The sequence below is a fragment of the Brachionichthys hirsutus genome, chromosome 12, assembly GCF_040956055.1.
Source record: "Brachionichthys hirsutus isolate HB-005 chromosome 12, CSIRO-AGI_Bhir_v1, whole genome shotgun sequence".
NCBI lineage: Eukaryota > Metazoa > Chordata > Actinopteri > Lophiiformes > Brachionichthyidae > Brachionichthys > Brachionichthys hirsutus.
In genome coordinates, this window is record NC_090908.1 from 12,047,599 (window position 1) to 12,070,756 (window position 23,158).

The 23,158-nt window shown below is 51.7% G+C and overlaps 3 protein-coding genes across 3 annotated transcripts in view; all 3 read right to left on the reverse strand.

Moving 5' to 3' along the window:
* The window catches only part of man1a2 (mannosidase, alpha, class 1A, member 2), a 14,134-nt gene extending 3,070 nt beyond the window's left edge, over positions 1 to 11,064 (reverse strand). The window contains exons 1-5 of the mRNA XM_068745965.1: positions 10,751 to 11,064; positions 7,506 to 7,767; positions 3,248 to 3,344; positions 755 to 873; positions 636 to 645 (exon numbers count right to left, since the gene is read on the reverse strand). Of these exons, the coding sequence (XP_068602066.1) occupies positions 636 to 645; positions 755 to 873; positions 3,248 to 3,344; positions 7,506 to 7,767; positions 10,751 to 11,064 (802 nt within the window). The remainder of the gene's footprint in view (positions 1 to 635; positions 646 to 754; positions 874 to 3,247; positions 3,345 to 7,505; positions 7,768 to 10,750) is intronic.
* A 4,076-nt stretch (positions 11,065 to 15,140) lies between these two features.
* Positions 15,141 to 19,386, reverse strand: trim45 (tripartite motif containing 45). Its single transcript, XM_068746307.1, has 8 exons — positions 18,950 to 19,386; positions 17,980 to 18,268; positions 17,751 to 17,896; positions 17,358 to 17,674; positions 17,134 to 17,263; positions 16,777 to 16,891; positions 16,481 to 16,607; positions 15,141 to 16,364 (listed from the first exon to the last, which is right to left on the reverse strand). The coding sequence occupies exons 1-8, from the start codon at positions 19,384 to 19,386 to the stop codon at positions 16,210 to 16,212; spliced, it is 1,716 nt and encodes a 571-aa protein (XP_068602408.1). The 3' UTR covers positions 15,141 to 16,209.
* Positions 19,387 to 19,405: 19 nt separating this feature from the next.
* vtcn1 (V-set domain containing T cell activation inhibitor 1) lies at positions 19,406 to 22,544 on the reverse strand. The gene is made up of 6 exons (XM_068745966.1): positions 22,513 to 22,544; positions 22,237 to 22,301; positions 21,538 to 21,891; positions 20,543 to 20,798; positions 20,306 to 20,420; positions 19,406 to 19,657 (listed from the first exon to the last, which is right to left on the reverse strand). The coding sequence occupies exons 1-6, from the start codon at positions 22,542 to 22,544 to the stop codon at positions 19,406 to 19,408; spliced, it is 1,074 nt and encodes a 357-aa protein (XP_068602067.1).
* Between the last annotated feature and the right edge of the window lie 614 nt (positions 22,545 to 23,158).

Below are 23,158 nucleotides of genomic sequence, written 5' to 3' on the forward strand. Positions count from 1 at the left end.
AGACTCGTCTTCCATTTGCTGTCCCTGATGCTTCACGTCCTCCCATTTCCCCGTCTCCTTCTCCCCTCATCCTTTATTAAAACCCAAGTATTCTCCCTGTCCTGTTCTCCTCCCTCTATCGCTCTTTTCTACCGTCCTTCCAGAGCGACTCGGAGGTTATTAGTCCTCCAAGTGTCAGAATGTTCGGTCGAGCCAGCTGCATTGAGATCGCCTCAGAATGGGCAATAGAAAGGAAAGACAAAAGAAAGGAGGGGAAAAGACCAGAAGGCGGGGACAGAATAAGAATCCAGGAGGAAAATAGGAAGAAAAGAAGGATGACACCTTGATCATAACGGGAAAAAGAAAGAAGAGAAAGGGTAAGTCGAGTCGAGAGAATACTAAGAGCTTATAAAAAAAACAGAGCGAAAGAGTGACAGTTCAGACAAAAAAAGGAGAACAAAATGAAGACAGGATGAAGAAAGGGGGATTCAAGGAACGGGAAAGAGGGCGGACGATGTGGTCGACGGGCGAAACAGAGCAAAGACAAACGGGAATAAAGGAGAGGAGGAGCTGCAGCTCGGATGGACGGGGGGGTGAGACAGACGAGTGTCAGAGAACGTGGACCGGAATGCTGAAGGGTTAACCTTCTGACCGACCGACGGCTCGCTGAGGGCCCGAGAACGGCTCGGAATCCGGCTCGGAATCCGGCTCGGAATCCGGCTCGCCGTGCCGACGGGAAATTAAGACAGCTTTAAAAAGGGCGGCGGGGACGCACCACGCCGAAGTCCAGATTCTGTTCGATCCACTCCTGGCCGTCCTTGAACTCGTCGTGCAGACCCATGATGTACAGCGTGTCCAGCGCGTCCACGATGCTCGCCCCCAGCTGGGAATTACCTGCGAGAGACACAAAACACCTGCGGGGTCTGCGGGCGGAGAACCGGACGGACCCGGCGTCCGCGGCAACGGTTAATAATCCTTTTCCATTTGTGGCCCACGGAACGGCTGCGTCGGCGTCTCCTCTTATTCGTCCCAGGATCTTGAACTCCCCCGTGCCGCCGCTCGCTCCACTTCGCTCGCGCGTTTCGCTGCATATTCTGGGTTGAAATCGGCGGCGCCGGCCCTTTAAATGCGTCCTAATTTCATATCTGCTGCGGCGTACGCCGCTGGAATCCCTGAGCCTCCTCCATCCCTCCTTATCTACGACTCCATTAGGAGGAGAGTCCGGCTTCGTGCAGAAGCTGCAGCGTTATTATCACGACAGACAGGAAGCTCGAAATCACTCTAAAAACACGCCGCCGTCGGCAGGCGGGGCCGGTAGCCTGCCTGATCCTGACAGACTGGCCCGACTGCTGGTGGAGCCAGAGACCCCCCCGTCCCCCCCCGTCCCCCCACGCCATCCCCTACAGGTGCGCTTCCATCGCTGCTCTTTCGAGCCGACCGTCGGCACTCTTCTCATCCGTCGGCGTCTTGCTAATCGTTCCGTCCGTGTTCCCTTCAAACCGTCACAAACGACACGACAGACAAACACACCCTCGACAGAACCCTCAGACACTAACGCAACTTCAGAATCTCTCACACACACACACACACACACACACACCTCACACACTCAACGGGTTTCAGCGCCGCCTGGCGTGAGGCTGGGAAACGTGGCGTCATTATTCAATCTGCGCTCTTACCGTCGTGTAAGCCGTCAGCTCTGAGAGAGCGGGAAATGATGGAGAGCTCGTATGTGCGTGTGTGTGTGTGTGTGTGTGTGTGTGTGTGTGGTCCAGGTCCACATTTCAGCCCATTGCGTAATGAGGATGGAGATAAACCAAGCCAACCCCCCCCCCTCCATCTTTGAAGCGATGAATTTCAAAAGATAATTTATCGAGCCGGCGGGCGTGGCGTTAAATAAATACGCAGTCCCATCCCATTTCTTGAAGTTCCACAGCAGGGGAGGACGAACAACGGGGGGACTGTCCTCCGGCGTCCGTCCCCTCGAGTCGTACTTGCATCAATATTAATATTAATAGAGGTACAAGTGTGTAAACCCGAACCGAGAACACGCCTGAGGAGTTCTGGGAGAATATCAAACTAGCGAGAGAGACGAGAGACATTGTGGACGAACACGTCTGGACTAAAGACAGCGGCGGGAAATAAAGAGGTTCATCAGTAGAAGAGATCAAAGCCATTATAACGACGTGATTAAAAGCCACAAATCAAAAAGCCCCCCCCCCCCGGGTCTCCTGTCGCTGCAGAGGCAGCTCAAATACATTTAGGGCCGCCATTACTGCCTTCACTGATTAAACAGTGTGTCAATAAAGTTTAGAATGAACAAGAACACCCGTCAGAGGTAGAATCTCCACCGGAGTCAATAGAAATATTCAACGATAACGGATCCGTTCGTGCTTCTTGCATCGACATTGTGTTCCCTTTGCATGATGTGCGTCTCCCGATCCATCTGACGCGGTGTGTGTGTGTGTGTGTGTGTGTGTGTGTGTGTGTGTGTGCGTGTGTGTGCGTTTGGCGTGTGGCGGTAGGAGGGTAGGACACGCCTCATCGATAATGGACGCGTGTTTTGTGACGAGTGAGAGGCTGGACTCTTTGGCCTTGTGTGACTAATAACCTGCAGACACACAGACACACAGACACACAGACACACAGACACACAGACACACACACACACAGACACACAGACACACAGACACACAGACACACACGCACTGAACAGGGGCAGGCGAAAACACGCAACAAATGGAAGCGCGCACAAATGGCATCAACGTGCCATTTAGAAACAGCTGATAGAATGACAGGCGCCGCCGCGGGCCGATTTACCAGACGCAAAAGCGTGCCTCCTCACACACACACACGCAAACACACGCACACGCAAACACACACACACACACACACACACACACACACACGCACGTTCAGGAAGCAAAGGCACAAACACAAGTCAAACAACCGACTGGACAAAGACTCGCGGAGCATCCAATCTGAGCAAAGATCTATTTGGGATTTGATCCGTGTTGTCAAATATATATACTTTAAGAAGTATTTAATTTAAGAAGAATCTCCCTCCGGCAAATATTCATTTATTTAGTCAGTCGGATTTGTAATAATTTAAAGGTAATTACTGGGATTAGCTGTAGGACTGTTTAGATAAATATCTGCTCTGTGTATTTATATACCAGAGGACTGCTGAAGTGTGTGTGTGTGTGTGTGTGTGTGTGTGTGTGTGTGTGTCTGCGTGTGTGCGTGTGTGTGTGCGTGTGCGTCTTACCGAAGATGTTTGTGGAGTGGCCTTTCTTGGCGAGGGGCTTCAGCTCGTTGTGTCCCCAGCCGTACTGTCTGTAGCTGTCCCAGGCGTGCTTCATCATCTGGACGAGGACGAGAACGGGACAGCGCGTTAAAAGACGCCGCACGCGTCCCACGTGGTGCAGGCGCAAGTGCGTCAATATTGCCTGATTATATACCTGAGCTTGCTTCGGAGAACCGGCAGCCCACCGGTGGCCTTGTGTTGTGAGGGAGATTAAAAAGTGCCCCCCCCCCCCCCCCCCCCCAAATGACCCGCTCCAGAGCAGAAAGCGAAGCCTGCGGTCCGCTGCAGCTCTGATTTAAAACAGTATTTTGTCCGGCCCACCCAAAGCACATTTCTGCGGTTTCGAAAAACGCAATCTCGAGTAGAGAGAGTGATTTAGAATCCGCCGTTAATGAGATGGGTCGCATCTTTGTATCGATGCTTAATGCTTAATCCCAAGGTCAAACATAAGGGTCACTCAATCTGAGCTGGAAGCATTATTTTAACAGCTTGCACAACATATTCTACATTTAGAAACCGCTAAGCTAATGGCTCGCGCTACACGGAAACATTCCCATATAAGAACATAGACGTTCAAAGTTTCCCAGTTTGCTGATTGGAGATTTGTGGGCGTGTCTCTGGGAGAAGCACTGATAAACACCATAGAACGAAGGCACATTTTACTCTTGCAAGTCGACGCGACTCTGAATTCAACGTTTCCTCTATTTTCTACCGTATAATATAAAAGAATAATCCAGCGTTTGCATTATTTCTGTCGCGCCGCAGAGGAAGTGAAAGGAGTCAGCCTCGCTATTTGGCAGCCGATTGTGAAGTGGCAGACATCAGGGTCATTAAAAAGCATAAAACGCTTTCCGCCCGCCTCCTCGCTCGCGGTCTACCGTGACCTTGTAAGGCGGGTTGTTTCATCTTTATCTCTCCCAGCGAAGCGCAGCTAACGTGACAAAAGCTGTCAGGCGGGTCATCTTTGATTAATGTGTGATATGCGAGAAAACGAAAAAACAAACACGCATAGGCAGGTAGACGTTTCACGAAAAAAGGAAAAGATAAAGAGACGGCGAGTCCCTGTCAGGGTGAGATCTTTCCCGCCGATGCAAGCAGAAATGGCACGTCTGATTTAGAGACTGTATTAAAGCCAGAGAGAGAACCGGCCCGGCGGTGAGCTTCCCTGCTGCTCTCTCTCTCCATCACACAACCTCCATTTGGCGACTCTCTTGTGGACTCTTTGAACATGAAAGAAAACCTCACCGTCCTCCTGAAAAGGAGCAGACCGTGGAATTAAGCTTCACTGCAAGTTTGCAAAATCTAAATTGAGCTAAATCAAAGCGCTGCTAGGCAAGTTTGTCAGATTGAAGCAACTTCCCACGACAACGTACGCGTCGCCCAGACATGACATGCAGCGCCGTGATTGGTCTACTCAGTCGCGTGGGCGTGTTTTACGGAAAGGTCGATTGCGTGTGGGTATAACGCCAGTATTTATGCACACCATGCATAATGTATGGACACGCCTCTGTTTTCCAAAGAGGGGAAGGGATATCAAATGTCTTCTCTCCACCAGACGCAACAAAAGGCTGCCTGGCTAGAGTTGCACCAACCCTCCTGCAGGATTGCCTCGTGAAAAACGACTCAGTGAACGCCGGCGTGGGAGGCGTGTTGCGCGTCGTTAGCCGTTCTGGGCGTATTGATTTTGCCGTACTATCGTACGGACGGCGCTGTTCACGCAGCCCGTTATTACACCACAGAGAAACACAGCATCCACCTTTCGGACATAAAATGTAATCACTTCAACATTTTAATCTACTTGACATTAGGTGAACAGTTTTCATAATTGGGACATTAATTTCTGAGTTATGGTGAAAACTGTGTTTTATGATCCTGTGACTCATATCTAACATTCTTCTCTCCAGGTTGCATCCGTTCAGTTACATTTTGGGATAAATCTGAAGATGGTTTCCTCAAGCCGGTCCCGAGGCGTCAGGCTCGCGAGGACGGGTCGCCACGGCAGCATCGTCGCTTTGAAGAAATCGCTCCTAATAAATAAATCAGCCGAGACAAATTTCTGACAAGCAAACAAACAGAAATGGTGCAAATTCACCCAGACTAAATAAATCTTTAATTTCTGATATGTAGCTCTGAGAGCAGAAGCACAGCTCAGCACTTCGGTTGCGATTTGGCCGCTGCACCCGTTTAATACAATTTAATACCTGTTTAATACCTGTAATGCCCATTTAATAACTGTAATACCAGTTTAATACCTGTTTAGTACAATTTAATATCTGTTTAATACCTGTTTAATACCGGTAATACATGTTTAATACCAGTAATACCTGTTTAATACCGGTAATACCTGTTTAATACCGGTAATACCTGTTAGCATGCTCCCGTGCTAGCCGCAAATATGCACCAGCCTCTCTACGAGCAAACAGCCAGTCTTCAGTGTTTCCTGATGACTCATTCAAGACGCTTCCGTGGAAAACGTGCACGCTCTGCCCCGACACCGACCGCCGCGCTCCAGCAAGTCGTCCAATTCAGGCTCTTAATGTGGGGTTTGTTTACCTCAGCATCGAACCGCCTTCGTTCCGCATGCGTTTAAGGGCGGCGCGCGGCGATGGAACTGTTTTGATAAAACAAATCTGCGCCTCATCTCCTCCCCGCCGGAGGAGCCGAGCGCTAATCAACTCCCGGCTTTCGTTTTCTGCGCGCGTCAAGAGAAGAACTACTGGCGTCTCCTCCGTTTCTTTGGCAGCGTCCGCTCTGAGAGCATCTGACAAAAAAAAAATAAAACGGCAAAGGAGCCAGATCCAACGAGCCAAATCAGGACAAACGTTCAGAAAAGAGGGGGAGATACTAGCGGGTGTGAAAAAGGTTTATTCTAGGACGACTGCTTCTAAATTCCACTGACGGAGTACGCTTGTTTTACTCCTTCTCTTAAAAGGTGTCGCCGTTAATTTAACGGCCCCAGAATAACAAAAGCGCCTTCGCAGGGAAACGCCAGGTGACCCCGACGCGACGCTTTGCCGTCTTTGTTCAAGGCACGTTAGAAACAATAAAGTCGCTCGACGACCACCGATCTCCCGTGTTCTCTGAAACGCTCGCCGCTATAATCAAGACGTCGAACGTGTGACTGAATTCACCCTGGAGCAAGAGCGTCGGTAGATCCCGCGCGATTAACGCCGAATGAACATAATTAAGGCAAATAAAAGAATTAGTTTAAAAATCAATGTGGAAACAAGGGAAACGTCTTTAGCCGTTAGCGAGCGGCGCGTTAACCTGCAACCGGCTGACGGTTAATAGTCGCTTACGCCGCTTCCTTTTCTTTTACAGCCCCGAACATTTTCCCATCTCCAGACAAAGGCTTAATGGCCACTAATGTCCAGACTCACTAATTAGCAGGGCAGTAGAAGAGTTTGGAGGTCGGAGCTAATGGTCGCGGTGGGGGAAGGGGGCCTTTTGTGCCGCGCCGATGATGAAATCTGTGTTCAGTAGGGACAGAAATGAGGCTTAGTTCTGTTTCTCGAAGGCCGACGAGCCCATCGGCTCCTGACAATCACATAATGGGAGACGTTTAAAAGTCGCAGAGGAACCAACGTCGTCGTATTTGAGAACCAAATGACATTTGGCTCCTCGTCTCGCTGCAGTCGAGCTTTTTTCCCGATCCATCGTGTTTCCAGGAGGCGGTTTCAGTTTCCCGTTTCACGCCTACGGAACAAACGGTATTCCCCCAGTTAGCGTCCATCTCCAATTGCGAGTTTGGAAAAAGGGTAATGGAAGCTGCCGTCATTTAAGGCTAGCACGCAGCCGGAGGTCCGCCTTCACGGCTAGGAAGGAAAGATAATGGAGAAATAAATGAGCCCAGCGGAGGCTGGAATCGTTTCCGGCACGCAGCAACAGGATGTTTTAAGGTCGTTGCTGATGACTCCTCAAAAAGGAAAGCGCCGGCGTTTCACTCAGGATCCTGCAGCGGCCTGCGATCCCGATTTCTCCCTGGAAACACGAGGCAATCATCGGGAGCGCGCCGTCGCCCCGTGCGGCTGCCGAGGAATTCTTTCACAATGGTAATTGTGAAGGGAACAAAAAGGGGGCATTTTAGGGAACCAGTTCAGGGATCAAGGGGGACCGACGCCCCCGAACCCCGAGGTCCCCCTCGTCCCACAGCGGAACGCGACATCCACGCGTACATTTGAGTGGCGTGTTCGTCTTTCCACGTGAAACTGCGACGTACCTCTCTGATCTTGTCCCGTTTCTCCTTCGCGTCGGCCTCCGGCGGCTCGCCGTCGCTGACCCCCACCACTTTGGGCACGGGGACCGGCGGCAAGGGTTTAGGCGCCGCGTTCCTCTTCTTCAGGTCCTCCTTGACTTTGTTCTTCTCCGTCTGGATCTCGGCCTGCAGCTCCTCGCGCGACTTCCTCAGCTTCTCCTTCGCCTCCTGCAGCGCTCGCTCGTGGTCCGCCCGGATCTTGTCCCGCAGGCTCTCCTCCTCCTCCCTGTTAGGGGGCAGGGAAGAAGGGGGGGGGGGGGTAAGACCCGAGTCCACATTCTTTGTTTGGAACCTTGTTAGGGTGTGAAGCGTTATTTAAAGCGAGACCTGAAAGAAACAAGGCGAGCAAATGGTTTTGGTTCTGGAATCATGAAGAAGAACGGTTCTGGGAAAGATGGCGCTGCATTAAAACAGGAAACGGTCGCGTCTTGGTTTTCCTCGGGAGGTCTAATAGGTTTCATTTAACAAAAGAACACGATTAACAAATGAGTACGCCAGGAATTCTCCACGGTAAACAGCTGCTGGAAGAAGAATGCAAAAGACAAAACCGCGCGGGGGACAAGCCCCTCCCACCTCTGCGGTTAGGTGAGCCCCAGGAAATGGGACAGGCGTGAAGGAATCCAGTCGGAGACAGAAATAAGAGCGCTTCATCTTCGGTATCACACGGTGTCAACAGCCCCCGAGCCGTGGACGCTGCTTTTTAAAAGGGTAAAGGGAGTGTGTGTCAAAGGAACTAAAAACAAGAAGAAGAGAAAAGAAGAAACAGAATGTCGAAGAACGGGAGCGGAAGAAGAGGCGAGACCCGAACACGGATCCTGCCAGACGGAGAAACAAAAGCCGGAGACAAAGGGAGGAGTCGGATGTTTAATCCGGAATATTCTCCGTGGAACAGAATGTGCACCCATTTCCTATTCCGATAAACGCACGTGTGTGTGTGTGTGTGTGTGTGTGTGAGACCAAAATAAAACACTTCAGAGTTACACAGTGTCTCTCTGGAAGCGACTCATCAATATTCCAATCACAACTCGGCGTGCCGGATTCTGACTGGTGGAAAACACGCAATCGACGCTCACGCCGTGCGGCCGAGTGAATGACGCGGCTTGTGTGTGAATGTTCCTGGAGGTGATGGAGGGGTCCAGCCTCCCCCCCCCAGAGTGTTTTCAGATCCAGACTCCAAAGGTGAGGTTTGTATCAGGTACTGCAAAAGCAAAGGGGCGGGGCTAAACACAGGAACGGGGTTCGGGCTCAAGCTCCACCTACTCCCATCCCTGCAACACAAAATGTGACCAAACTCCAGCAGCGTCATGAAATCTGCCGGCGGGGTATCCAAGAGATGGGGGGGGGGGGGGGGTAAAGCTGTGGAAACACAAGACTCTGAGGAGCCCAGAGGAGGCCAAATGCCCCGTCACCATGGAAACACACACACACACAAATAGAGGTCACCGACAGGAAGTCAAGTCTTTCATGCAAGAACATCAGAAGACTTCACAGCCCAACGTCCAGCAAGCTAGTGTGGAAGGAGTTCAATCTGCCGTTACCGTGACAACAGAGCCACAGGAAACATGGCTGATTACCCGGCGCTTCGCGGGCGTACTAGCCAAGCAGCTGCATGCTAGCCTAACGCCACCAAATGGGCACGCCAAGCAGCGAGCGTGTCGTAAAACGCTCCGACTCCGGAGCTCCTCGGGCGGATGGATACGACAGAGGAATCAGGATCCAGCAGATCTACTGCCTGAGAAGGCTTCAAAAGAGTGAATGTTGAACCCGGTTGAGACCTGGAGAGGCCGCTGATGGTTAACGGCAGCTTTTACCGACGCGCTGCTCCAGTCCGGGTCCCGGACTCTTATCAGCGGAACCAGAAACTGTACCGTGAAGCCTGATAACAGGCTGAATGAAACTCCGTGCCAGAGCGTATCCGTAGACGAGAGGGGGGGGGGGGGGGCAACATTCCTTGTGCACAAAGCAGACACAAAGACAATCTATGTAACGCAGGCAAACACACACACACACACACACACACACACACACACACACACACACACAACAGGAAACGGGCCAGAAGGAGGAGATCTGATCAAATGCTGCCGTGTTCAGGAGGAGATTACGGGAGCTCTGATACCGACCGCACCAGATTAAATCTCCTGGCAACAGACTAATTCATTAGGATGAGTCTCAGTCAAATTCTTACAGACACGGATCCGAGGGTTTATTCTGATAGCTCTGCGACGAGGAGTGATCCGTGTTCTGAGACCGCGAGGGCGTCGACTTTAACCGCCCACCGATCCGGGTTCCTCCTCTCCTCTTCAGCAGGTGCGACGCCACACAAAGACTCGGATCAGGCACCGTTTGCTTTGGCGTCTCTCCGGATCAATTCTAGCGCATTTCTCTTTTAAATTGGCTCAGAAGTCGTTTCTGTTGTTACCAGGATGTCTGACATCATCAGTGACGATCGATGAGCCAATCAGATGAGCCGTGGAGTTTAATTGGAGTCCGCGATTCTCCACGTTCACCTGCAGCGCTCTAAAGCGCCACCTGTCGAGGTGTGTGGCATGGCAGTATACGAAAAGGTTTAGACCCTTTTTCCTTTAACGAAAGCAGGTTTTCCTTCGACTGTACTGCGTTTTATCGTGTACGAAATAGTAGAGAGGACAAGAAGGACGCAGGCCGTCCTCCGCCGCCAGCCGGGTTTGGACGGGCGTTTAAAGTCAACATCAACAGGTTTAAAAATCAGACGGATTTCGACACGGCAAACAGAATAGCCTCCTTAATATCAGAAGCTTTCATGAAGTCTATTAAGCAGGTGAACTTTTTTAAAACACAGAACTGCCTCTCTGGGATTTCCCGTGGCAAAAATAAAGCCGAGCTGAAATGACTACGAGCCTGCCGGTCCTCCCGGGGGCCCTCTTTAGAGGCTGCCGCGCCCCGTTTTCCACGGGCTGCTTGAACCCTGCTCCTCTGGAGCCGCCGCGGTGAGTTTAAGAACCGCCGAGGCGCCGAAAAGAAAATCAGATTGATGGGATTCGCGGTTTTCCGTCAGGTCCAGCCGGGGGGCGTCGCGTGGGCGTCCATTTATGGAACGTCGTCGGCATTGTGGACTTTAGATGTGCGTGAAAACATCATTCTTTACTCTGCCGCAGCATTAGCAAGTCGCTTTAACGCCCCCCGACCACCGGGAGGCGACAATCACAGAATCGTGCCGTCGTCCTTACCTGTGTCTGTGCTCGTCGTGCCCCCCCTGTCCGTGGATGATCACCTGTCCGGGAGCGTGCTTCCCCTCTTTGGGCGCGTCAATGTGAGGGATGAGCACGTCCTCCAAGCCCAGGTCGAAGCGCTTGTGCTTGGAGTTGTCCGGGAGGAAGAAGAAGGCCCCGAAGCACAAGGTGATGAAGGCGCTGAGGATGAGGAGGAGGATGAACTTCTCGGAGAGCCTCAGCGTCGCTCTGTGGTGAGGGAAGGAGGAGGCTCCCGGTGACAGAGCGGGTATCCTGCGGCCCGACAGCGGCAGCAGAGCCGGCGTCGTCATGTTTCTGCCGCGGGGGGGGGAGTTAGGGGGGGGGGGGGGTAGGTTCACAACTGATTTATTATCTCATCCCCAGATGGATAAATCCAGAATCCAAAAAGCACAGAGGTCCCTCCGCGAAGGCGTGTCCGGGGTCGCTGGGAAAATGGTCATGATGATTCTGGGGGGGGGGGAGGGGAATAAAAAACGGGGGGGTCATCGCACGGGAAGAGCTTAGCGCCAAAGAGGCTACGACAAACATTTCACACAATCGGCGTCCTCCGTTCCGCGAGGATAAAACAGCCTGCGTTTATCATCCTAGCCGAACGCTCCCCCCTCACGGACCGAATTACAAATCGCATACATGAATGATGACGACACACGACACCTCGAGAAACCGGCACGCCACGGGTCACGTTAAGAAGCTGAAATATGACGACACACGACACCTCGAGAAACCGGCACGCCACGGGTCACGTTAAGAAGCTGAAATATGACGACACACGACACCTCGAGAAACCGGGACGCCACGGGTCACGTTAAGAAGCTGAAATATGACGACACACGACACCTCGAGAAACCGGGACGCCACGGGTCACGTTAAGAAGCTGAAATATGACGACACACGACACCTCGAGAAACCGGGACGCCACGGGTCACGTTAAGAAGCTGAAATATGACAGCGATAATCGATCCTCCGCTGCGGCGAATAACGGAAGAACCAGTAAACGGGACCTCCATCAGTTAATCCTGTTCGGTCACGAGAGGAATGACAAACATGTTGTCCAGAGAATTCACCCAAAGCTAGCCCCCCCCCCCCGCATCTCCATCGGCATCCCAGAATCCGGTCAGGATCAGCATCCCAGAATCTGATCAGGCTGACGTGATGCGAAATGAAATGTACACAAATGTCAGTTTAGCTCAGATGGAAAAATCATTGCTTTTACGTCACACGGCCGCGTAATTCCGGATTCAAACCATGTTAGCGCAAAAAAACTATGATTAAAATGCACGTTTTTAAACCACCGGTGAAGAAGACTGGAGCAAAACATGTTAAATTCTGCCTCCGGCGGGTGAACACCGACATTAGTTTGTCGTGTAAACGGCCGACGGCTCGGTGTTTATCCGATAGTTTTCCGCCTGGTCGGAGTGGAGTGGAGTGGGAGATGAATCCACGCAGAATACCAAGTTCAAGCCCGGAGCGTGCCCGTCCGCCTCCGCGGGGCGATCACGAATACGAAATGCTAAAGCTAACAAGCGGCTAACTCATCCAGCTAACGTATGCTAATATATAAATAAATAAAAAAAACATTTAAAAACGAAGAGCGGTAATTACGACGCAGTTCCGAAGACGAAACGTGTATAACAAATTAAAACAATATACCCCGACACGGGCTCGTTGCTGTTGTTACTACCCCCTGGGTGGGTAAAGGCTTTAGCTTTGAACCCGCTAGCTTCCTCTGGGAGCTAGCTTAGCTGTTCGACCAGGCTGCTAACGCTAGCTAGCTAGCTAGCTGGCTACCAACCGACAGAAGCGGCGTCGTGCGCCGCATCACCACCTTTCTCATTTCCCTCGGTGAAAATCGACGCCAGTCGGGATTCCCGGTCCGCCTTTTTTTTTGGAAGAAGTCGCCGCGGCAGGTGCCGTCATGTCCGCACCGTCGTTGTTGTTGTTAACCCGCCCCGGGTCGGTGGAAGCCGTTCGCCGTCACTTCATCAGCCGCACAGCGTGAACATCTCCGCGGACGGCGGGAGGATGTTGAATGAGCGGCCGCTCTGAGGGACTGCAGCGACGGACTGACCGAGCTGCCGCCGCCGCCGCCGCTCCAGCGCCAGCCCCGAAATAAGGGCTCGGATGACAATTTGTCGATGCAAAATTAACAAATTATAACACACGGAAAAATGTCCCACATACTCCCACCTGATTTACAATTTATTAAATGTATTAGTAATTTACAACACGAGAATGCATCACGGAAAATCACGTTTAAATCGATATTCCATTATTTACTGGTGATCCGCGCACTATTTCAGCAGTTACTTCTTTTGCTATGATGCGGTTTCAATTGAAGTGACGTCATCGCGGGGACGTCGCCTGCCAGAACGTGTGCTTTGTGCTGATGATGCAATGAATGACGTCACGTTATGATAATTAAAAAATTAAATGCATACGGATAATATAGTAAACACAAAAGTTATTCTGACGTCATTAATTCCCTGCTACAAAATTAACCCTGCATTACACTGCATTATAACAGATGTTATTACCGGTCTATGTTATTACATTATAATATGTTTGTTTTGGACCTTAAAACCGGTCCTGGGTTCGCAAAACATAAAGGTGCTGTAAATGTCCGGCAGCATTCAAACCACAGTTCTATTGCTTTTTATTATAAAGTTATTAATAATGAAATTGTGGAAATGTGTCCACCCAGTTTGGAAAGTTCCAGAAATCGTTCTCCTTCTTCAGTTTGACCTCCTTGTGAGCGGCGACCTCCGCCTCACAAGTCGGTAAACTAGGGGCCCGTGGGTCGATAGAGGTGCTGCTCTCTGCTCTTGGAGGCTTTGAAACCTTCGGATCCGTTTACGGGACCGGTAACTACGTTAGAGTCACGACTTCTTTGTCCAGAATCAGGCTGCACAGCGTTCAGCCTGGAAGTCGGTCGGCCTCTGCTGATCAGGCAGCCATAAAGAGAGAGCGCAGACCTCCCCCAAGCAGCTCGTTCCCGTCCAAACTGGATCTACACCGTCCACACGGTGATCTGGATCAGAACCAAAAGGTTCTACTTTGACTTTTTATTGTTGGTGTTTAAAGATACCAAGAACAAAGTGAATCAGAGTATTTTTTAACAAGTTTTTGAATCCATAAATTGAGTTTTAATGTTAAAATGTAATATTTTTTCTGACCTCATTCTGGATCAGATCCAGAAGACATTTTTCATGATAGTTTTTATCGGACCCCTTTATGACTGTGATATTTGGTGAGTAAATTGAATGCATATTTTACAACATATTATAAAAAATGTTAAGCCTCCATTATAATTAAATGGGAAAATCCATATTTATTTGTATCGCAACAGTATCCGCAATCCGGATCCAATCTGGATGAAATCCGGTGTTAAGATAGAGGCCCCCACTCTGCAGGAGTCCGTCAAATTTAAAAAAAACATCGGTCAATAATCAACCGAGATATTGAGGAACAAATTTTAAAAGCTCCATCAGTGTTAGCAAAAAAATGTCAAACTGATCCAGAATCCAGAATCTCTTCTGGATCACCAAGCGCCAACATTTAACCGGCTGCTCCTGGTAACATTCCCAACATTTCCTGAACATTTCATCGAGATCCACCTGTAGCTTTTTGAGTTATCTCGCTCAGACAGAGAAACCAACGCCGGCGAAAACCGAACCTCCTTGGTGGAGGGTCCACAAACACATCGACACCCTCCATCATCTTTCACCCAACACCTGATGGAGATAACCCCGCCCCTCTGGAGCCATTTGAGTTCCCAGTCTGCTCTCAGGGAACAATCAGCGTTTGATTAATCCGCGTCACCGCCGATGCAACTTTTCCTGTGATGACATTCATCAAGCGTTCGTATTAGGAGAGTCGATCTTCATCAGCTGGAGACGTGTCACGGCCTAATGCAGTATTCATCAAGGAGCCTCTCGGCCCAGGCGAAGATGGATTCGGAGGAGTCGGGTGATGAACGATTTGTAGGAACAAGCGTGGAAAAATGAACGTCACAGGCGGAAGGGTGTTCTCATTAGTCGCGGAGAAGCGGCAGACATTTATGATGGAAGTCTTTGGTGGATAGAAGACCAGACACGGGGACACGGGGACACGGAGACATGGGGCCCCGTGCTGCTGCAGAAAGGGGAGCGCTCTGTGCCAGGGTGCACGAAACAAGCGCTCCTCTGCCACCTGGTGGGATGGAGAGGAGCGTAAAATAAATCAAAAAATATATATATTTATATATATATAGCAGGAAATGTCCTCGCCTGCAGATACAAATAAAAGTCTTTATCAAAATTGAGTTAATATTTGTGATCGCTGATTTATTCATTAATATTGATACATTTTAGATTTCATAGATCTTTCAAGTCGACTACTTTTTGCATTTATTTTCTTACATAAATAAGAGTTTATTAAAGTTCAATAGTCATCTAATCCACACTTGTTATAATCGGCGGCTCCAAATGGGACAAAGGGAATCAAACACAAAGGTCATCCTGAACGGGATTAAAAATTCCAGTTCAAGCAGAAAAAGGTACGGATTCAGATTAATCAATAAGGCACCACGAGGATCATCACTGTTCGATAGCTGCAGTAAGACTAAAGATATAGCAATCAATAATTAACTCGCTAAATGTCGTATGAACCGATAACCTGAAGTACCGGATAGTAATAACAGACATTAACTGCATATTCTTATTTACTGTTCAGTGTAAATACATGTCAAGAAAAAGGCGCTTACAGATCAATAAGATTGATCACATCTTCCAATATCACAATTGAGGCACCAAGTGAAGGTTTTAATAGATACAAAATGTTTGTATTTAATAATCTGCAAACATGTTTGGACAATATTTTCCATCTTTCCGTGGCAGTGATACAGCGAATATACGTACGCCTGTAATTAACACCTGTTAATAACAACTTTTATGTTAATAACACCTGTTATTAACACCTGAACCCATCATGAGTGGATGGCTTCAAGGAAAGGAGTGAATGCCTCCTTCTTTTCCGAGTATCCGGCGCTCCGGGGATGGTTCAGTCCTGATCCTCCCCTATTCCTTTCATTGAGTTTGGAACATTCTAATTGATTGGGTAGCAAATGATGTCATCGTCATTGGACACGCCCCTCTGAAGCGTATCGACCTGCCAACATTTAGCAGCCGTTTAAACCGTTCCAGATGATTTAACCAATAATGATAAATTTGGTTTTTAAAAAGAAAACACTTTGGCGAATTTTTGCAATTAAAAGGAAATTGTGATCAATAAAGATCAATTTCGTGAAAAGTTACTTGTAAATATGCCAAATGTTTCTCTGCGAAGCTCCGCCTTAGACAAACGTAAAAAAGATGGCGTCTTCCTTTGCAAACAGAGTCGCCGACCTGCCTCGGACACATCGCCGTTAGCATCTGAGCTAACTTTAGCTGCTCCGGCCCTCAGAGCTCCACGGTTCTCAGGCGGCCGCCAGGGGAAACCGCCGCCAACACGCTCGCTGGCAAACACTCCGACCGCTCCACGGTGCTCCCGCAACACGACCAGTGACGCTTCCCAGGATGACCTTTGTGGCTGTGACCACAACCTTTAAACCCTCCTGCAGACAGACGGACAGATCAGGATCGACTCCGGCGTTCCGAGGCGTAAACGAGACAACGTTTCAGTTCGTACAACACGGAAGATAGAATCATCTCAACGCTCTCCTCCGGGTACCTGGCATCGTTCCTGGGCAGCCGCAGCGCGCCTCCTTGGCTCCTCCGCTGGAGCAGAAGGAGCAGCAGTGAAATGTCCCGGCGTGACGCCTCAGCTTCCTCCTCACGCTCAGAAGGAACGGCGACCCCTGCAGGAGAGTCACCCCAGAACGACACAACGAGAACGCCTCATGTAGAAACAGCGGGCCGGAACGCAAAGACGCTCGTGTTTGGTCAAACGTCTTGATGGCGTCCACAAATGTTGCGTTTCTATTGCATTCTATTTGTTTTGTGTGTATTAAATATTTCGCCTTGTACCTTGACATGCTGGGCTTTGACGCACGCCCACACCGAGTAGGCCCCCGGCTCCTGGGGCGTGTAGGACACGCTGTAGGATCCGTCGCCGTTGTCGACCACCGACGTCTCCACCGTGCTGAAGGAACATAGACGGAAGATAAAAGGACTGAAATCATTATTAGCATTTGTTTGTGCTCCTGTTGCCACGGCAACCAGTGCAGGGGGGGGATTGTAAGGGAAACTGCACTATGCTGATGATGCTGCGTTATACATCACACCTCTCCCACATCACTGGAATCACACACTTGCTCGCCATCGTCCTTGCGTTCGACGTAAATTGACGGGCTCGATGTTTTACGAAGGACTTCTGACCCTCACCAGCTTTTCCTCTCCTGATGGATGACGCTGACCGAGATGTGCTCCCCGCCGCCGGTCACCTGCTCCCCGGCCGAGTCTCGGCACACCAGGGTGAAGTGAGCCTGCTGACCCTCCCTGGCCTCCTGGAGACCTGAGACCAGAGGTTAGAGGTCACAATCCATCACTGGAGCAACACCTGAAGGCAGGTGCTAATGTGGTCTCCACCGGTCTCGTGGAGGGATTACCTTCCCCTTCTACGGTGCACTTGTTGAGGTCCACTGCCTTGGAGTTGATTACTCCCACGACGGGGTAGCCCCCCACCTCCCCCGCCGGCTCCCTGGGCATGAAGCCGATGCAGCTGCCGTCGCCGAGGGCAACCGCCGCCGGGTGGGGGTCGTAGCCGCCCTCCGCCAGGCTGGCCAGCCTCCTCAGGGTCACGCCTTTGGCGCTGAGGATCTCGGCGTCGGAGCCGCAGGTGAGGAGCCTCTCCGCGAAAGCCACGCCGCCGTGGACGTCCAGCAGGGCCTGGTGCAGCTGCGCCCCCTGGAGGTGGAGCTGGTTCCTTGCGTCAACGCAGATCAACAGTTTCAGAGATAGCGACTGAAACGCCCGCGGCGCTTTTTATCGCTGCGTCGCACCTGCGCTGGACCCGGAGCTCCTCCAGGTGGCGGAGAAGAGACAGGCAGTGGGATTGCACGGCGCTAGCGTAGCCTAGCGCAAACGCTCGCACCTCATCCGCTGTTGCATCCGCCTGCGCCTGCAAAGCCTCCTGGGAAAGTTGCACCTTCACACGAGAGAGAGAGAGAGAGAGAGAGAGCCTGACGTTGGTCAACGTTCACCGTTTAAAGCCGTGTTTCTTTCCCGCACCTTCTCCAGGCAGCGCTCCAGCCGCTCCAGGCGGGGCCGCAGACACCCGGACACCTGCTCTCGGATGCGGTCTCCATGGCGACGCACAGCGTCACCGGCGGAGCAGCAGCGGTGGTCGCGGTGAAGCGTGGCGGCGCACTCCAGGCACACGGGAAGGTCGCAGGGCTGACAGAAGAGGCGCAGCTCCTGGCCGGGGTGGAGCGAGCAGAGGACGGGGCGGGACAGCCGGCCGCTGGACCGCAGCTCGTCCAGAGGCTGAACGGAGTGGGACGCCGTCCGCTTCTGTCGCCTGGAGACAAGGACACGGGAGCAGATCTCACCCGAGCAGAACGACACGGATCGGTTTTAGACGGCTCACAATGATCTCAGCCGATTTAAAAGACCAGGAATGCTCCTCCTCATGGACCGGAGGCGGAACGACATCTGGATCGAGAGGACGGAGGCCGAACGACATCTGGATCGAGAGGACGGAGGCGGAACAACATCTGGATCGAGAGGACGGAGGCGAAACGACATCTGGATCAGGAGGACGGAGGCCGAACAACATCTGGATCTAGAGGACGGAGGCGGAATAACACCTGGATCGAGAGGACGGAGGCCGAACGACATCTGGATCGAGAGGACGGAGGCGGAACAACATCTGGATCTACAGGACGGAGGCGGAACAACATCTGGATCAAGAGGACGGGGGCGGAATAACATCTGGATCGAGAGGACGGAGGCGGAACGACATCTGGATCTAGAGGACGGAGGCCGAACAACATCTGGATCTAGAGGACGGAGGCGGAACAACATCTGGATCTAGAGGACAAAGGCGGAACGACATCTGGATCGAGAGGACGGAGGCGGAACAACATCTGGATCGAGAGGACGGAGGCCCCTAAAACCTCACCCCCCAACCCTGCAGGCTGGGTTCATCCCTGGCCGGGTTGCCGGGTTACCAGGTTGCCAGGTTACCAGGTTACCTTACCTGTGCGCCTGGCAGCAGAACTCGCACAGGTTCACGCAGCAGACCTCGCAGCGGCTCTCCGCGCCCCCCTCCCCGCACAGGTCGCATCCCAGCGGGCCGCCCGTCACCAGGGTCTCCAAGAAGACTTCATCCAGCGCCAGGTGGTCGGTGGTCAGCCCCCCCGGTCCCAGCGGAGGGATATCCACCTCGGAGTCGCATTCGGGGCAGAGCACGGTGACGGCGCGCGCCGGCGCGTCCTCCGCCTCCTCCTCCTCCTCCCGGTTCCCCCCCGCGGGGCGCGCAGCCGCAGAGACGGACTCCAGCTGGCCGATGCAGTCCGAGCAGAAGGTGTGCAGGCACGGGAGGAGTTTCGGGTCCCGGTACCGGCGGTGACACGCGGCGCACACCGCCCGCGGGTTCGGGATCCCCGCGTCCTCGTTCCGCTCACACCGAGACATGACGCGCGGCGCGTTTCGGTCACTTCTTCTTCCAAAGACGAAGAAAGTCCACAAAAACCTGCCGAAAGTAACAAGCGCGAGCCTCCGCCCGGTGTCCCGGAGGACGGCCGTTAACGTCAGAGTAAACCGGGACCCGGAAATACGTTAGTTCCGCCGAGCTGATTAAAATTCCACCGGAAAGTTTTCCCTGGGAGAAGTAGGTTGCGTTCAGGCTCCGTGGGAAATTTGACACCTCACTCAGGCGTCTGACCAATAGGAAGCCCCTCAGACTCTTAAGGGGCGGTCTCACCGGGACCCATTCACGTTTTGAGTGATAACCTGTTCCGGTTATCGTGGAAACACTTCCGGTTTTTATTTACAACAAACAATTAATTTAACCTTTGATCGATCCAAGATGGTTTTATTTATTATAATCAACCGTTTCTAAAAGTTTCCTTTCAGTGTTTTTTTTGGGGGGGGGTTTAAATTCAAAAAACAAATCTACATTTTTGAGAATTAAAAAAAAAGATTTATGGGGAGTTGATTTAAATCTGAGTTACGTGATGTGGATTATGGGTCTCTTTCATTAAATTTAAACACAACACGTAAAATATTATAATATAGACAACTCATGTTCCACCACCCGGTGTAAATAGACCAGAATCCAGATGTGGAGAGAGATTTAGATTTATTAATGACATCCTTTAAACCCTGACATTCATTCTGTTTTATGTTAAACAGGCAGGCAAAACAAAAAACAAAAAAAAATCAAACTCAAGCAAATTTGAATTTAAACCTGAATTTAACCCACAAATAATCCGGATGGAGATCTGAACAAGTGCAAAGAAAACAAGACTCGCAGCAATAAGTTAAAAACCAACATCAAATAAAAGCTTTCGCTCCGTCTGCTGAAGAGTGTGTGTTGGGTTATTAGTTCCGCCGATGGAGGCAGAGAAGCCCGGTCGTAAAGGTCAGGAAGGTCAGGAAGGTGGAGGACCTCAGGGGGGGCGGAGCCGCGCTGAAGACGAAGATGGTGCTCGCCGTAACCTGCGAACCTAAAACATGAAGCCACACCCAAGTTTTACTGCGACAGACGCTCCTCGCCCGTTTAACGGTATCGTCATTGTCGTGTTTAAACCCGACAATTCCCATGATGCAACTCTTGGGCCTTCCTCACCTACCTTCCAGGGCCGCCCTGGCGCGGGCGACCACCAGGCCGTTCTCGACCCTGAAGGCGTAGACGTCGCTGGCGTTGACCGTCTGCAGGGTGCTGACCACCCGGAAGAACCCCTGGGAGTCTTCCGTCAGGTTGGTGCTGGCCTCCAGGACGCCGTCCGCCTCGTCCAACCAGGTGGCGTTCGGTTTGGGGAACCACCTGTTGGCCACCGCCGTCAGGGCGTCGCCTTCCAGCGTGAACGTGGCGGCCGAAAAGCCTGAGGCGATGAAACCGGAGTCAGGAGTGACACGGAGGAGCGCCGCGACGAAGCTGCTGCGAGAGGAAACTCCGAATTCTGGCAGAAAGGCGAAGTCCATGGAAACGGCGCAATACCGTAGAACACAGTGCATGATGGGAAATGTAAATCAACGGGGACGGTGGAGCTGCAGAAAACTGTCGACGCATCGCTCCGTAATTAAGAATATATGATTAGCACAGGACGGCACGGTGGCGTAGTGGTTAGCGCTGCAAGAGGGTACCGGGTTCCAATTCTATCTGTGAAGAGTTTGGATGCTCTGCGTGGGTTTCCTCCAAAAACATGAAACTCAGGGGAATCGATGACTCCAAATTGTCCGTAGTGTGTGTGTGTGTGTGTGTGTGTGTGTGTGTGCGTGCGTGTGTGTGTGTGTGAGTGTGTGTGTGTGTGTGGGGCCCCTCGACGTGCTGGCGACACGTCCCAGGAGGCATTGCTACAGGAAAGGCCTATTTATTATCTATAAAGTCAACATGGCCTGATTTCGTTAATAAGTGGGCGCACGCACACACACACACACACATGCACACACACACACACACACACACGCACGCACGCACACACACACACATGCACACACACACGCACACACACACACACATGCACACACACACACACACACACGCACGCACACACACACTGGGTGGAGTTGTCAGAGAGGTTAAGCGAGCAAACAGTGAAGCTGAAAGACGAGTTGTCCCACCCGCCGTCCTGAGGTTAACGTCGACGTCTCCACGGCCGCCGGAGGAGCCGATGGAGCAGCGGTACACGCCCCCGTCGCCTCTCCTCACATCCGCCAGCAGCAAGGAGGCGTTCCCCGCCACCAAGTCCTCCGCCGACACCTGAACCCTCCCCGTGAACTGGGGGTCCTGGTCGGCGAGGGCCGGGGCGCCGTCCCGGTACGCGTAGACCAGGCCCAGTCCCACCTTCTCCCAGGTGAGGGACACCCTGCTGACGCTGGCGATGGCGTCCCGGTTCAGGTAGCAGCTCAGGCGGACGTCTCTGCTGATGTTGGCCACGGGGAACGTGTTGAGGCTGAGCACGTTGGAGGACGAGTCTGCGGGACGAGGACGGAGGTCGGAGGTCGGCGTGGTTTTAAATGCCATTTGTGGAAAACAAAGATTCTGTTGCTGGAATGTTTTTAAGAGAAGCCGGGATTCTCCTCGTCCCTTCCGGGAGGGACATTCTGAAATTCCCAGATAAGCCTTTAATTCTCCGGAGACATAAAATGGAGTCTCAACTCTAACTGAACTTTAACCTATAAAAGTTCAGACACGCAACCACATGAAACCTGGACACACACACGCACACGCCCAAACAGTTTTAATCACCTGTGTGCTTTACCTGGCCACGCCCCCTCCCCCCCTCCAGGCCTAACGGAGTTACCGCACAAACATCCTACCTGAAAGGGCGAAGGATAAGATGAGGATGATGAGGGTCGCGGCTAGAATGATGACGACGATCATGCTGCGCACAAAAGAGACAAACACAAGCAGCACTTTAGGGGGGGACTCGAACCGACAACCGCCTGCGTCGACCGGTCAAAGAGCATCTCACTGGGTTCTAGTTATTACAACGAGGCAGAACGAGAACAGGAACGTGAACTCAAAGGTCACTGGAGGTCATCCTGGGGCTATTTTCCACCGAGTTATTTTTAGGAAAGAGAACCTGACCGCACCTGCAGAAGATAATCTGCCCGAGGGAAGACATGGCCGCCGGTCCAACCTCGCCTCGATCCGGGCCGCTTTGCTCAAAGGTCCGGTCGGTCCATCCCTCCTATAAGCAGCTCGTCTAAAGGTTCTTTAGGCGTCGCCTGCTGCTCGCGTCTCCCACGCCATGGAGGTTCTGCTTTTACCTCCCACGCAGAGCTCCGAACGCAACACCATGAGCAAATATTACTTTTAAGGCGTGTACTTATACTCGCCGGCAGCTCCAGATACTTTTATACGCGGTAAAGTAAATGTGCGCGGACGTTACACGCGCGATCAAAAGGGCTGCATGACAGTTAGGCATTGGGTTTAGGTTTAATAAACTGTGTGTGTGTGTGTGTGTGGGGGGGGGGGTTACTTATTACAGAACAAGAATCAGCCTCAGGTTGGAAAGTTCCTCAAGGTGGAGAAACCAAACTTCCCAAACTTCAGAACTCGTTTGTGTGTTTTATATTTGCATAGCGCAAGATAAATAATAAAGGCACTGTAAAAAAAAACACGAACTAAGTTCAAAGTTAGTTGCTTAAATCGAAAGATCAAGATTCTGCAACTCAACACATCAAGTCGCGCTTCCTGCTGCGACCTCAGGATGACCCCAGGATGACCCCAGCTTAG

Excerpts from the sequence above, each read along its gene's own strand:
- trim45 (XM_068746307.1), bottom strand. The coding sequence starts at position 19,386 with ATGTCTCGGTGTGAGCGGAACGAGGACGCGGGGATCCCGAACCCGCGG. Across the intron at positions 16,892-17,133 it reads CATCAGGAGAGGAAAAGCTG|CACGGTGGAGACGTCGGTGG; the intron begins GTGAGGGTCAGA and ends ATGTTCCTTCAG. Across the intron at positions 16,365-16,480 it reads CTGCCCAGGAACGATGCCAG|GAGGGTTTAAAGGTTGTGGT; the intron begins GTACCCGGAGGA and ends GTCTGTCTGCAG.
- vtcn1 (XM_068745966.1), bottom strand. The coding sequence starts at position 22,544 with ATGTCTTCCCTCGGGCAGATTATCTTCTGCAG. Across the intron at positions 22,302-22,512 it reads GGGCAGATTATCTTCTGCAG|CATGATCGTCGTCATCATTC; the intron begins GTGCGGTCAGGT and ends TTTTGTGCGCAG. Across the intron at positions 20,421-20,542 it reads AGGGCGGCCCTGGAAGGTAG|GTTCGCAGGTTACGGCGAGC; the intron begins GTGAGGAAGGCC and ends TTCATGTTTTAG.